The sequence below is a fragment of the Pangasianodon hypophthalmus genome, chromosome 7, assembly GCF_027358585.1.
Source record: "Pangasianodon hypophthalmus isolate fPanHyp1 chromosome 7, fPanHyp1.pri, whole genome shotgun sequence".
Taxonomy (NCBI): domain Eukaryota; kingdom Metazoa; phylum Chordata; class Actinopteri; order Siluriformes; family Pangasiidae; genus Pangasianodon; species Pangasianodon hypophthalmus.
The window spans coordinates 26,182,903-26,197,974 of NC_069716.1; the positions used below are offsets into that span (position 1 = coordinate 26,182,903).

The 15,072-nt window shown below is 39.8% G+C and overlaps 1 protein-coding gene across 1 annotated transcript; it reads right to left on the reverse strand.

Annotated features, from left to right (window-relative positions):
* Window positions 1-193: 193 nt before the first annotated feature.
* Window positions 194-12,157, reverse strand: LOC113546507 (ovochymase-2). The gene is given in 13 exon segments (XM_053235283.1): window positions 194-1,593; window positions 2,764-2,895; window positions 3,191-3,284; window positions 5,034-5,164; window positions 7,043-7,183; window positions 7,903-8,036; window positions 8,116-8,543; window positions 10,106-10,257; window positions 10,342-10,437; window positions 11,056-11,228; window positions 11,682-11,779; window positions 11,896-11,993; window positions 12,082-12,157. Coding segments are annotated over 13 exon segments (1,824 nt in total). The 3' UTR covers window positions 194-1,522.
* Window positions 12,158-15,072: the final 2,915 nt, after the last annotated feature.

A 15,072-nucleotide genomic window follows, 5' to 3' on the forward strand; every position in this document is an offset into this window, starting at 1 on the left:
TTATAAGAGGTAGGATATTTATTATTGGAATGTTTGACTGGTTGATTGGGTTTAATTCGACTCACAATAAGCGTGGAGGTCCAGGGTCCCTGGCTCAAAAAGCTTGAGAACCACTGAGGCATGCAAATCACCCATGATGCACTTTGTAGGTGTAAATGTGTAGGGAAGAGGGTACTGTTTTGATAGAAGTATGGACAAAAGTTAAGTCAAGTTTTATTGAAAAATCACAATTAAAGACAACAGTAGTTGATCCAAAGTACTGTACATAACATCATATAGCATCACATTAAATAGCATCATAAGACAAAGAATAAAAATAAGTTTTAAAAATGGCTAAAGGTGGAGCGGACCTCACGTGAAAGGGGAGATTGTTCCAGAGATTGGGACCAACCACAGAAAAGCTGTCTTAGTACAACAACAGAGACCAGATAGAAGAAGTTGATAAGTAGATCTTAGTGTTCTGGTAGGAGAGTAAAGGTGAAGAAGGTCAATAATGTACTGTGAAGCAAGACCAGAAAGAGTTATATACATAAATAAGAATTTTAAAATCGATTCGGAACTTAACGGGAAGCCAGTGTAGAGATTCCAAAACAGGGGAAATATGATCCCTCTTTTTGGTCATTGTTAAAAATCTAGCTGCTGTATTTTGCACAAGCTGCAAGCGAGATAAGACAATTTGAGGAAGGCCAACATACAGAGAATTACGGTAGTCCAGCCGTGCTGTAATCAGAGCGTGAATCACAGTTTCCAGGTCTTTTGTAGAGACAAACTGTTTTAACTTCGTAACAGATCTTAAATGAAAGAAGTGTCCTTTAACAACTGAACTAATTCGTTTATCAAAGAGTACATCTGAGTCAAAAATAATGGCAAGATTTTTGACAATCTTATCAATGTTAGAGGAATGAGGACCTAACTGGACGTCAAGGACAGAGGAAACGATGGAAGATAATGACTTCTGTTTTACTTTCATTTAACTGAAGTATGGGTTAAGCCAGGGCATGAATTAAATAAATCTCCAGAAGAGTGAAAAAGTCTACTAATGAGAACTTTTTATGTGTATACATAATCATTTTTTCCAAACAACCCTATTTAGTTTAATTGATAGATCACATGATTAGGTTCCACAAATACACTGTATGGTATATTTTTTCAATCAGAAAACCTAAAATATAATAAAATAGTGTCATATTATGTTAACATTTTCACAAATAACGACTACATATGAGAATGAGTAACCCATTTATACACATCTTTACACTGAAGTACTGTTATTTTATTTCATTTCATTTTTATTTTATTTGGGTTACTGCCCAACACCTCAGCCAACATAAATACAGAACAGCCTGTGCATTTACTGTTTGCATAAAATCAAACCTATCTGGCTTGCAAAACACTGATATAATTTATTTTCTCTTGCAACACACCGAATCCACAATCCGCAGACAAAAAATACACAGACCTGGCAACCGTGCATACCTCTGTTCTAACACAAAGTGTGTGAAGAGGACAAAGCTCTCTCTGACTACAGAGGGAGGAGGTCGCTGGCATCATTTTCTTCTTCATCCACATCTTCATTCTCTCCATCTTGGAGGTCTGTGGATATGAAGAGCATTTATATTGGATTAGACAGAATGACAGAACTCTCTGCACCATTTTTTAAGATGTATTCATAAGTTAATATCATAAGTATTCATAGTTAAGTCCTAAGTATTTATGAGCTTGCATATTCAGAAAAAAATCAACTGGTGTGTGTCAGTTGTTTCCACACTGAGCACATCATAGGAGACATCAAGTTAGTCAGAGACGCTGATAATCTCAAGGACTGAATATTTCATGGATAAACTTGTGAATTACACTTACTTAAAATGAGCTGTAAGCATAATAGGTGAGTGCAGTCAGGTTATTCTCCAAACCATAGGCACATTTCTTTACAGGAGAGTGCATCAAATTAACAAAAACACTGGCACTGGCATTTTATGAATTCAAAAACTCAGTGAATTAAAAGTGTGATAAAGTGTGATTGATCTCGTCGCTTCATTAAATTGTGCGCATGAATAACTGTTGGGGCACGATATAAAAAAAAATAATAATAAAATGAAAATAATAAGATGCACTGGATCAAGTGCTATTTTATAAATAATGAGGGTGGAACCCATGTTGTTCATTTAAGTTAAACCAAATTTTTAGTGATTAATGTGATAATTACAACTAGGACTACTCATGCAGCAATATATTAACAATACTCTAGACTCTTATTAGATTTATTTCAATTCTTGCCATCTTCTCAGTCATATGTCATTGTATTTATCTTTTTTTAATTGCATTTTCTTTTATGTTACACTGTATAACAATTGACAGAAAATATGATGTTAAACGCTTAACAATGGATGTATCTTTTGAATCTGGCTGTGTGGTATTAGCAGATTTTTTTAAGAGGATTGCTCTTAGCCTTCAGTATTTTATCAGATAATGCAGAAATGCCATTGCCAGGTATTTTTGTACGAAAATATGAATCAGCAGTCTAGTATAACTTTAACCATGTGACAATCAGATTTTATCTTCACCTGGTTCAAATGCTATGGAGTGTTCTAGAAGCCAAAAGTCTACGTGTCAATCTACTACGAATTAACTGGCCACAGTAGAGTGACTGCTTCACAAGGGTATTTGTAATATATACATGGTGTGCGTGTGGGTGTGTGAGTTGTGTTGTTGGCTGTAAGATGAGCACCAGCTCTGCATGTTTGTGTCTGTTGACACACTCACCCTTTTTGCTGATGACTGAGAGATTAGCGCTGAAGCCGCGGGCAGACACGCTGCTATCTGTCATGAACTGCACAACCATCACCCTGCCAAAACTCAACACCGGGGGAGGAATGCTCTGACCACACAAGACCACTTTTACACACAAAAAAGAGAACTATTTTAACCATAACGCTACATTTACATCATGCTGGAAAGTTCAAGATGATGGGAAAAGAGGAAAACATTCCATCACTCCAGCTAGAATGAGTTTATGCTTCATCATTTCATGTACAGGATTAAAATATAAGCATTAAAGTTGTATTTCTATCTTACATTAGCTAGCATTACTATATAGCCATGTTCATGTTAAGCATTAGCATACGTATATCTCTTACTAACAGTGCTGTGGAGCTTCACATTTCAGGAAGAGTAGCTTTGGTCAGCTTACCAATTTGTTCTCTTGCTTCAAAGTCTCCGAATACAGACAGTGAGTCATACTGACACCCTTCAGACTCCTCCAAGACAAAGTCAGTGAAGGCGAGCTGAGGAAAAAGAGAAAAAAGTTCCACCACAGTGCAAATATCACACGCTATATCTACTGTACACACAGCAGTGCAAATGTTTATTAGTTATGCAACATTACATTATACATTACACCAGTTACACTGTAAATAGAGGACTGAATTATTGATGAAACCATAGAGCAGGAATGAATGCAGATCAAATATCTGTAACGACCTTTTAAAGAACAATACAATGACACTTTTCAACTGCAATAAAACAAATAAATCTTAGGTTTTAATTCAGTAAATATGTACTACCAGGAATGGACTCTTTGAGAAGTATTTATACTACAGTGCTGTTAAATTCTCAAATCTGATTGGTCAGTACCATACATTTGTAATTGTTGATATGGTGAAGTGTCCAGGAGTAAACGTTTATTTAGCATTTAAGTGAAGTGACTTGTGGCCAAGTATGGGGACCAATACTCAGAATTTGGGCTCTGCATTTAACCGATCCAAGTGCACGCGTGCACGCGCACACGCACACACACACACACACACACACACACAGCAGTGGGCAGCCTTTTTTGCTGCAGCGCCTGGGGAGCAGTTGGGGGTTTGGTGCCTTTGGTGGTCTCACCTCAGTCATGGTATTGAGGGTGGTAGAGAGCGCTGGTCATTCACTCCCCCCACCTACAATCCCTGCCGGACCCGAGACTCGAACCCACAACCTTCAGGTTCACCTTCATGTTGCAAGTCCGACTGTCTATCCATTAGGCCACGAATCGAATCGAACCCCAGTCTTCCGTTTGACAGGCAGAGATATTGTCCACTATACTAACGAGGAGGGAGGAGTCTCCAGTGTTAGCGCTTTATAACAAGAGGTAAAGTTGTAACTTTTAAGCTTTCTGACAGAAGAAAGTCTTTAGGAAGAGTTTGTGGTTTCTCTGTAACATTATGTAACATCCATCCCAGACTCTGCCCCACCAGACTGCCAGGGGGTGCCCTCAACTGAATTTTTAACCTCTTCTTTGTTTGTCATTTCAATTTCCTACATACCACTACATAAAGAACATGGACACTAACATTTAGTGAAGTCTTACAGTTTGCTTACTCTTTCTAGTGAGTTTTAAGCCTTGTTTTCTGGATATCTACTCAGTTTTTTGACTTGCTTTGTGTTGCCTTTGTCGTTGCCTTTGCCTTTCCCCTTTGTTTTGATGCTGGATCTGCCTTTTGATATTTTTTGCCTTGGTCTGTGCTTTTGTTGATTTTCAGATATTGTATTTTGGATAGACGTTTGTTCGTTGTGGATGGTTCCGCAACAATCTGTAATTCTTTAATTTAAAATAAAAATCATCAAATTGCTGTGGTGTAAGAGGAATACAACACTTCAGGATGAGCTGTTATAGGAAAATAATCAATTTGGGATGTTAATAGTAACTCAGCTTTGCATCGGGCCACATCACACCACCCCGGCATTGATCATTTCCCTATAACAGTACACTCCCAAGTGTTACATTACTTATCAGTCAGTAGTATTCTTTATTATTCAGCCTAGGCTTCAAAAATGCACACCATTACATGAATCAGTATGTGTAAATCTAAAATGGTGTACCCCTCAGCCCTACTCTAATGGAAACAAGTATCGCGTTCTCTCTGGCCTGGAAAACTGATCGCGAGGTCTCCACTCTCACTGCATATTCAAACAGCCAATGAATGCATTCATGTCCAGAGACAAGCTGACCGTGCCAGCCTCACGCCCTGACCATGACCCTCAGGCCCTGTTACCTTGACAACATAACCCTCAGGGACATAGATTACCCAGCGGCAATGGGTGTCGTCGCCATAGGATCGTGGGTAGTCAGGGCTCTGCAGGGCCGCCAGGGATTGAAACAGTGCCACTGTGCCGCAGCCTGGCCCTGAACAAACACAAAAGAGGAGGCATTGGTGGAGCCAAGCATGGTCGAGCACAGCGCACACACTCACACACACACACACACACACAAACACCCACACTCATCTCCCAGTAGACAATGCCAGTTTGCATGCAATACAAACATGGTGCGGTGTTGTGTTTCTTTCCACCAGGGGTCATGTGGTGGAGAGAGAAAGTGCGGCAGTGGTGTTTTGATCCACCACTCCTGACTCTCAGAGGATGTGTGTGTGCGTGTGTGTGTGTGTGTGTGTGTGTGTGGCATCCTCTGGCACAGCCGTTGTTATGCTCATGGCCCCACCAGCACAAGGTCTCACAGGACCCACCTGTGCTGTGTCACCTTAGAAAAAGTGCACAGACTGAGGTCTCAGGAGGCAAAGCTGTCTCTAGTGCCAAGCACACACCTGTGTGGAGAGCTACACATGCTGAACCCAGCCAGACAGAGTGTTATAAATAATTAGCACTCAAGATTAGGGCTAATGATGGAAATATGTGGATACAAAGATAGGAAAATTAGATGTTGTTTGTATCTATGCCCCAGTGTATGTGAGGGGCAGATGGAGCGGAGAACTACAAATGTTTAGAAAACATAGCTTCATAATTCCATCAATTTTCCAAAGTTTCCAAAATATAATTGTGTATCTTACAGCACAGCGAACACAATACCTTTGTATTCTCTCAGTGTTGTAGATTTTGGGGACTTTCTGAGATTAATACGTAGGTTCCCAACCCTGGTCCTGGAGAAGACCTGTATATCTTAGTGTTTTCCCTGCTCTAACACACCTACATCAACTTATGAAAGGCTGCTAATTAGCTTATTAGTTGAATCCAATATATTAGGGTAGAGAAAACACTAAAAAGTGCAGGACATGGGGTTCTCCAGGACCAGAGTTGGGAACTTGTTGGTTAGTGCACTGGACAAATTTTGTTCTCTAGAGTGTCCTTTGGCATCTTTGCATTTGGGTTTCTATAATGTACTGATTTTTTTTTTTTCAAACAGAAGTGGTAATCCCACCTTTCCCACCTAAAAGTATCAGACTGCACATAGCACTTTGGATTTCTGTGACATATGTTGTTGTGTTACTTCAGATTACACATTTAATAAGGCCATGGTGGATCCAGCCTTGTTGTCACAGGGCATTGCTTGTCCCTGGACCCCTCTTAGATCCATCACTGGTCAGAATTTGCATTTGTTTTGGTTTGTTTATATAAAGCTGTCTAACTGGTAGGCATAATGATTTATAATCTCACTATCCAGTGTCACCCAGAAGAGGACGGGTTCCATTTTGAGCCTGGATCCTCTCCAGGTTTCTTCCTCACGTCTTCTCTGGGAGTTTTTCCTCACCACTCTCTCCTCTCGTTCATTAGGGATCTAACTCTACATCTGGATTTCTGTAAAGCTGCTTTGTGACAACATCTGTTATTAAAAGTGCTATACAAATGAAATAGGATTGAAATAAGTGCTGCTTGTTCGTGATCAGTTCCCTGGGAAGACCAAAAAAACTAGCATGCAACAGTGAGAAAACAAATGTGTACCAAGTTAAAAGTTGTGTTGTACTTTGGCTCTGAAGGGAATCAAAATACCACCGAAGGCAACTTACCTCCACAATGTTTGATAACAACAGGTAGGCAATGCATAAGTTCACTCTACTTGACAGACTTGTTCATGACTCACATGCGGAAAGCAAAATGCTAGGAATGAGCACCAAAAATTTTTCGTTTTTTTCTGTTAACTCATTCATCACTATTCATAACTGTCATGTTTTAGCTCACCACTAAACTGTTTTGTCTTTTCAGTCAGGTTTTCTGGGAAATGGCTTTGCTAGGTGGCTTGACCGGTTAGGACACCTGATTTTCAACTCACCCAAAGTGTAGTCATCTTCGACAGCTCTGAAACGGACAGAGAAGCCTGAGCCCGAGACGCTGAAATCAGACATGAACTGAAGCGTGGTGGTGTTGGAGTGTATGAGCAGTGGTGCAGGGGACTTGCTGCCACAAAATCGGCCTGATTACAAATGCAGAGCAAAATATATATATCAGAGCATATGGTTAAATTTTACTGTGAAACTTTGTTGGAAAGACAGTTCCAGGGTCCTCAGTTTGATCCTAAGGTCATGTCATTGTCTGTGTAGAGTTTCAAATGTTCTTTCCATGTCTGAATGGGTTTTTTCCAGGTGCTCCATTACCATCCACCTCCCAAAACCTTGCCAGTAAGTTGATTGGCCCCTCTAAAGTTCCATTCAGTATGAATGAGCGTGAGAATGTATGTGTGATCTGTTCTTTGCCATGGTCTGCTGTCCCATCTAGGGTGTGCTCCTAGTCACACTCAGTGTTCCCAGGATAGGCCCCGGATCCACCACAACCCTGACCAGGATAAAGCACTTACTGGCATGAGATGGGAATACACCCTGGATGTGACACCAGTCCCATGGGTAACATTGCCGCACTGCTCACGTTACTGTCCATGTGGATTTTCTCACGTTCTCCCCATGTTCATGCTGGTTTCCTAAAATCTCCCAAAAACATGGTGGTAGGTGGATTGGCTATGCTAAATTGACTCCAGGTGTGAATGTGTGTGTGTGTGTGTGTGTGTGTGTGCGTGTGCATTGCTCCTGGGATAATCTGTGGATCTGCTGGGACCCTGGATGAATAATTGGACTAACCAACCAAAGAACCCTTAAAAAAACCTTTTTGGTCCACACTGCCTTTCCACATCTTCCTCACCTATAGGTAGGCCTTCACCAGCAAACACAGTGAGGTGATCACTTTGGCACAGATGGTGGTTCTCCAGGTCAAACTTCAAGAATTCCAGCAGGATTCTTTTGTCACCTGGTACACTGATAGACCAGGAGCATGCCCTGCCCACAAAACAACAACAAGCCTTTGTCAGTCCTCCTGTACACCTTAAGAAGGATCACTGAAACGTTGAGGACTCACTCATTGTTGCTGTAGTTCAGGCCTGGGTTAACCGGGTATTGTATAATTCCCTCACTGCCTTTTAGATCTCCGTCTTGTACACTTAACTGGGAGATTAATTTTCCTGAATGAAGGAAAGCCACATATATCAGATTTATTCCCATAAACATTATGACTCAAATGGGAAACTACTTCAAAATCTGCATATATATTGAACCCCTTCTCCAAACTGCTTTCATGCTAACACAGAGATGAGGCAAACCTTTCTGGAGCAACCATTTGATGAACACAGGGATATTAGTGAACACAGCAGGTGAGCTTCTTCCAATCAGGGGTTTCATCCTGTTGTTGATCCAGCTGCGTCCACATCCTTTGCCCCAAGATGTGATTCCGACAACCACCCATTGTCCATCTGCCCGTGGGCACAGCAAAGGACCACCTGAGTCCCCCTGTGGAATACGGCAAGTATTAATTTCATTAATTTATTAGTCATTCATTTTTTCCATGGATGGATATAGATACCATCAGTACTGGTTCCCCCAGTACTGGTTCCCCCCAAGACTGTGTTCTTTCTTCTCTACTCTTCTCCCTGTACACCAACAGCTACACCTCCAGTCACCAGTCCATCAAACTACTGAAGTTTGCGTATGACACCACCCTTATTGGGCTCATCTCTGAGGGAGATGAGTCTGCTTACAGGTGGGAGATTGACCATCTTGTGACCTGGTGCAATCAGTACAACCTGGAGCTCAATACTGTGAAAACAGTGGACATGGTGGTAGACTTCAGGAGGAACCCAGCCCCATCATCCTGTGTGACTCCCCAGTGGATACTGTGGACTTCTTATGCTTCCTGGGAACCATCATCACCCAGGACCTCAAGTGGGTGCTGAACATCAACTCTCTGATTAAAAAAGCGCACCAGCGGATGTACTTCCTGCAGCAGCTAAAGAAGTTCAACCTACCAAAGAGAATGATGGTGCACTTCTACACCTCAATACCCAGGACCCACCATGGTCTCTTATCCACCTCCATGGACATTTGTACAATTAATGCCTCTATTTCTATTTTCCTAAATTTTAATATTTTTATATTTATGCTCATAGTTTTTATAGCTTTATAGTTTCTTTATATTTAGGCTTTTCATTTCATAACTTTCTCTTCTCTCTTTTACGTTCTTATCTTACCTTACAATGTTTACCTTATTGATATTAATTTTATTTCATGTATTTTACTGTTATTACTAAGCACCAGTACACCAAGACAAATTCCTTGTACATGTAAACCCACGGTACTTGCCAATAAAGGTGATTCTGATTCTGATTATGATTCTGATGGGGTGGCAACTACCTGAGAAGGTCAGTGCAGACATAGTTTCCAGTGCCTCCCGGGCGAACCTGAGACTTTCTCGAACTAACTGAGTTATAATGCAGTCCTGTCAGCGGGGACTTGCCCAGGTTGAGATGCCAACCCACCTCAACTAGCTCGTCTTGATTTGTATGGTTTTTAATAATTTTTGTTTAGTTATTTCACATCATCAATTATTCCCACCTCACACCCAGGCTCTGGATCCACAGTGACCCTGACAAGGATAAAGCAGCTACTGAAAGTGAGGGAGTGAACTATTCTATCAATCAAACTTTTTGAGGCTAGAACAAATCCCAAAAATTGAGCTAACAAGAAAATTGTTTCCAGTTTTCTAAGATGGCTGCAGTCATAATATTACAGCATTCAGTGATACCTGAAGTTTTGCTCATATTTATAAATGGTAGTAAGTCCCACTTTGTCCTAAACCACACCAGCAAGTCTGGTTTGAGGGAGGTATTTTGGGGGATACAGTTCTTTTACCTGGTAGCTACTTGTTATCCTTTGTAGCTTTTATGGAATATGTTGCTTCAGAAACAAACACTGAACACCAAAATGTCTTGGCTGATAGACTACATTTGGGGTAAGTGGATAGTTTTGCCAAACAATTCCTTTAAGAAAGTGGTTGATGGATGTTGGTTTAGTACCTGGCAGGCATCTTTCCCTCCTCTCTCTGGTCCAGCACACAGCACTGTGAGGTTTTGCAGTCCTGGACTGAGGGTCTGTAGGATGTGCTTGCAGATTGCTGGATCTACCAGGTTCAACTGCACTTCATGAAGAACTGAAGCCATCTGACCTCCTGGGAATAAGCAAAACTGCTAAATACTCAGAAAGGTAGCCATTAAAGTCACGAGCCATGTGGTTAAATCTTCTGTTTTCTTACTCTCTTTTGTCCGTCCCCATCCAGCAACATTGCAAGTGGTCTTTGGTGGGAAGATCTCACCAGGAAGAGGAAGACAAACAGGCTGAGCAAAGTCATCTGCCAGTGATATGCATTCAACATTAAGAAGAAAAAAAAACATATTCAGTGTTCCTATGGTTTAGTTAATAGAGCTATGACAAGTTTATTCATTGTTAAGCAAATAATTAATCCATGTTGATGCACTGAAATGTTGTTCTAGGAAAATAAGCAATGATTGGGTGGAGTGATTCGGCCTGATGCAAAGTGAAGTATTATTAATACTGCCCAGAAGTTTTTTTTTTTTCAATAACAGCACTTCCTGAAGTATTTTATTCCTCTTATGCCACAGCAATTTGCCAATAAACAGCTATTTTTATATTCTATTTATAAAAGAAAGACACAATATAATTTTATATGTTAAATTCTCAATCTTGATTGGTCGGAAGGTGTTGATTAATTGTCTATAACAGCAGCTTTGGCAGTAGTTCTGCATGCAAATGAAATCACAGGATTACGTTAATGCATTCACCCTAATATGGTATGTTTTCTATAGTAACTTGTCTCACATACATTCCACAGCATTTAAGCTGATTTTTAGGATTTTATAGTATAGTGTATGGGGTGGGTGTTTTGGTTAAAAAAAAAAAGGTAATTATAATAATAATAATAATAATAATAATAATAATAAAAACTTGCTGAAGTGGATGTGTCCTTTCAGCTCCAGCAGGGCAATATCATAGTTCATAGGAAGTGTATGATGGTACTGCTCATGAAGCATCACATTCTTCACACCAAACCTCTGCTCACCACGATCCACCACTCTCTGGTCATACTCGCCCACCACGGCCTCCACACCACGCAGGAACTCTCTACACAAACATCACAAACGTCAAATAAAATCAAATCAAATCATATTTATTGTCACAATGCTGATCTTGCTGCCTAGGCTCTCATTAAGCAGTATTAAAAAGTCAATACACATATCATACACACTATCTGCACTATTGTATGAATATCACACACTATATAGTGTACAGTTTACGTAAACATACTGTACATATATCCAGTATACATAAGCTCTGAGAAAATAGAGAAAACTGCACAATACACATTACATAAGATGAGGGAGGTGTGAGTGTAATAATGGAGGATGGTTACTTCATAAATGGTACAACACGTGCAAAAAATAATTCAAGTTGGTGCAGCCAGGTTTAAATCCAGATTTAAAAACAAGCATTCCTATTTTTTAAAAAGAGATAACACAAATGTCTAGTAAATTATTAGTATTGCTATAGGTGTAAAGATGTAATATTAGTCCTCACTCTGTGGAAGTAGAGAAGCAATGAGCGGCAGTCAGAAGCCAGCGGTCGGTGAGGATGGCAGCTCCGCAGAAATGAGATCCTCTGAACCTCAGAGACACCTGGGTAAAAACACACAGCTCACTTTACTCACCTGTGTACAGCAAAATCACACACTCGAGTCTAAATCCCCCTCCATTTCCCTTCATTAGACTGCATTAGTTAGGATGGTACATGCCAGCCAGGGGTGAGAACCGTAAAGCGCCTGCGAACCTCCAACGATCCTCAGATAGCGATCGAAAGTGCTTCTTAGCTGTGGAGAGCCACACTTTGCTCCTGAATAGATGGGGATATTACCGTAATTAATGTGAGAACTCTTATGTGCACCATTTCAGTCGTATGGTGCTAAAAGTGATGTTCTTACCATTGAGAAGGGCAGCACATGAATGGCACACAAGACAGAGAAGAACTGCAAAGATCCGGAGAGCCAAGAGAGCCATCGTGGAATCTGACATCTCCAGTTAAACCTGGGGCTTTTATACAGGAGATGGGGGTGTTCGAGTAGCAAACAGGGGACAACTGGGTCATTAAATCTGGAAGAAACACTGAGACATCCTTCCACATTAAATAATTACAACAGTTCATCTCAGTTACTTTTAATATTTTTTATTTATACCAAAGCAAAAGTCTAATCTGGACAGTCTAATCTCATGTCCGTGCACTTTACATATCTTCCACATACAGTCAAAATACTCACATTTTCTTGTTAAATTTATTACAGTATTTTTAAAGAGAGGAACATTTCACACTGCAGGAGTTTATTCAGTTCTGCAGGTTTACTGTGCACTGCTCATTCACAAGCCAGGAAGCTGAGGGTGCCTGTTAAAAGCCTGACAAAACGCATGTGGCATCAGGAAAATGTCTCTGGGCTGAAAACACACCATGTTCGTGAAGGTCAAAGATGGAACATGAGCCACTTTGGATTTACATGTCCTGAACAGGTTTTGTTTCAATCAGTCAATAAAACAGAGCCGAGATAAAAGGAGTCCCATTTTACTGCAGACTGTGGTTCGGCTGAATAAGAGGCAAGAAGTGATGACCTTTAGGTCTGAAGATTTCATTCAGTTTAATCCATTTTGATCTGTACAGCACTTTCGTAGAAATTGTAAAAATGTTCAGTCTTTTTTTTTTTCAGCAAAGAAAGATTTGGCATATATTGAAAAGACAAATGCACTTTCCCAAGTGGTTCCAATCTCAGTGTTTATTCTGTAACATGCTATCAGATGAAACAGACACAAACACACACACACGCACACACACAAAACGTTCTCTGTTACATGTTTACTGTAAAGCAGAATGACAATGTTGTCTATTCTGACCTTCAGATGTAGCATCATGAGTCACTAATACTGCAGATTTCCACTGAAAATACTGAAAATATTAAGTAAAAAGAGAACATTATGAGGATTTAAAAAAAATTATATCTGCTAAAAGGTGCCATTAAGGCAAGCTGTAAGGCAAATCATAGGTTTATATTAATGCACTCATTCTAATATATTATCGTTTCTATGGTAACACCTTACACAGAATTTGCATGGCAGGGATTTTTTAAAATTTTTTTAAACAGATTTTTAAAATTGTTGACATGGTGAAGTTTTCTCTGATGAGATGTTTGTTTAGCATTTATGGAAGGAGTCTCCAGTGTTAGTGCTTTGTAACAATCAGAGGTAAAGCTGAAACTTTACGTTTTCTGCCAAGTCTTCAGGACAGAGGAATTTTCTTGTTCATGTTTTGATCTTTATTTTATTTTAACTTCGAGAGAAAGAAAAAAGGAGTGTCTGGTGAGGAATGACAGTTTATAGCTGCTACAACATAAGTGAGAACAGGAACTACCTTGTCTCATGGATGTTTCACAACAATAAAAGTTACCTTAAATCGATAAAAGGTATGATGTGCTCTTCAATTCATTACAAATGTAATCGTTGGATAATCGCTGTGGTATGAGAGGAATAAAACACTTTGGGATGTTTATAGAAAAATAATCAACTTCAGGGTGGGAACAATAACTCCACAGTTTGCTGTTTAACTAGCCAGCACCTTATGCACTTACATATGTTATAAGAGAATTTTTTTAGAAATTGTTAGCCCAGCTTCATAATTCCAAAGTTTTTCAAAATATGACTGTGTTGCTGAAATATGTCTCAACCTGTAAATTAGGATTTGATGTTTTAATATCAAATTTTTTTCAATTGTTGCAATAATTGTAGCTTTTAGGTTCTTATAAGCCTTTTTCCTGTTTCAAAATGAAATAAAACCAAATTGAATTAATGAATTCGCTGCCAAGAATGTACTTATGTACCTATAACAATGTACCTATGAATCTATGAAAATGAATTGTTAATGTACCTATGAATCTTTAAAGTAATGAATCTAAGAAAATGAATCATTAATGTACCTATGAATATCTAAAAATGAATTGTTAATGTACCTATGAATCAATGAATAAGAATCATTAATGTACCTAGGCCTGTGGAATTAGTATCTGCTACTAAAATACCCCTTCTTTCACTTAAGATGAGGTTCGGGGTGTCTTTTTCCAAATGCACAACAGCTGAAACTGAAGCTGTACTGTTCATGCCTTAATTACAGCCGAAGCAGACTAGAGAGAGAGAGAGAGAGAGAGAGCGAGAGAGAGAGAGAGTATGAAGTTAGCATTGGAGTGACAGAGCCTGGCCTCACTGACACTGGACAGAAGGGTATGTATGTTCTAACAGGTGCTGAAACTAATGCTCCACTCCATTTGCTCTAAAGAAACCGCTCTGCTTGCTGAATGCTCCATGTTAACCCTGGCATTAGCCACCTAGGAGTAAATAGTCATCAGCTTATTGTGCAACCAAATCCAAGTGGGATCTCCATGGCAACGTTGCCTGGCAACATTCGTAAACCTCCATAATGGTAATTATGAGCTTCAGGAACACCTGTAAAAAATCCCACATAACCTCTAAACAGCAGGTCTGAAAGGAACGTCTCAAAGAGAGCGCACTGTATTTGCAGTCACTTGAGTAAAAAATATAATATGCATCTCTCAGACTTCCAGGATTATCTATTTCCTTTTCTCTTCAGCTCAAATATTTGTGTGATATTAAGCTAAAAAAAAAGGATTTTCTTCTTGTTGTGAAGATCCTTTATATCCTGTACTGTAACCTTCTGAGATAAGCTTGCCTTCCTCACTGTTATTTAGTATTATTAGTGTGTATTACTGTTTATTACTGTTTACTGAGACTGCCGCTGCCTGCTTTGTGATTCGTGTGTGTAGCACTTCTGAGCGCTAGCACTTCCTCCAGCCCTCATGTATAATTGTGTCTCTCAGTGCTTCCTCAAGCTATCTCACACTCAGATCTGACCAGTCTGAGGA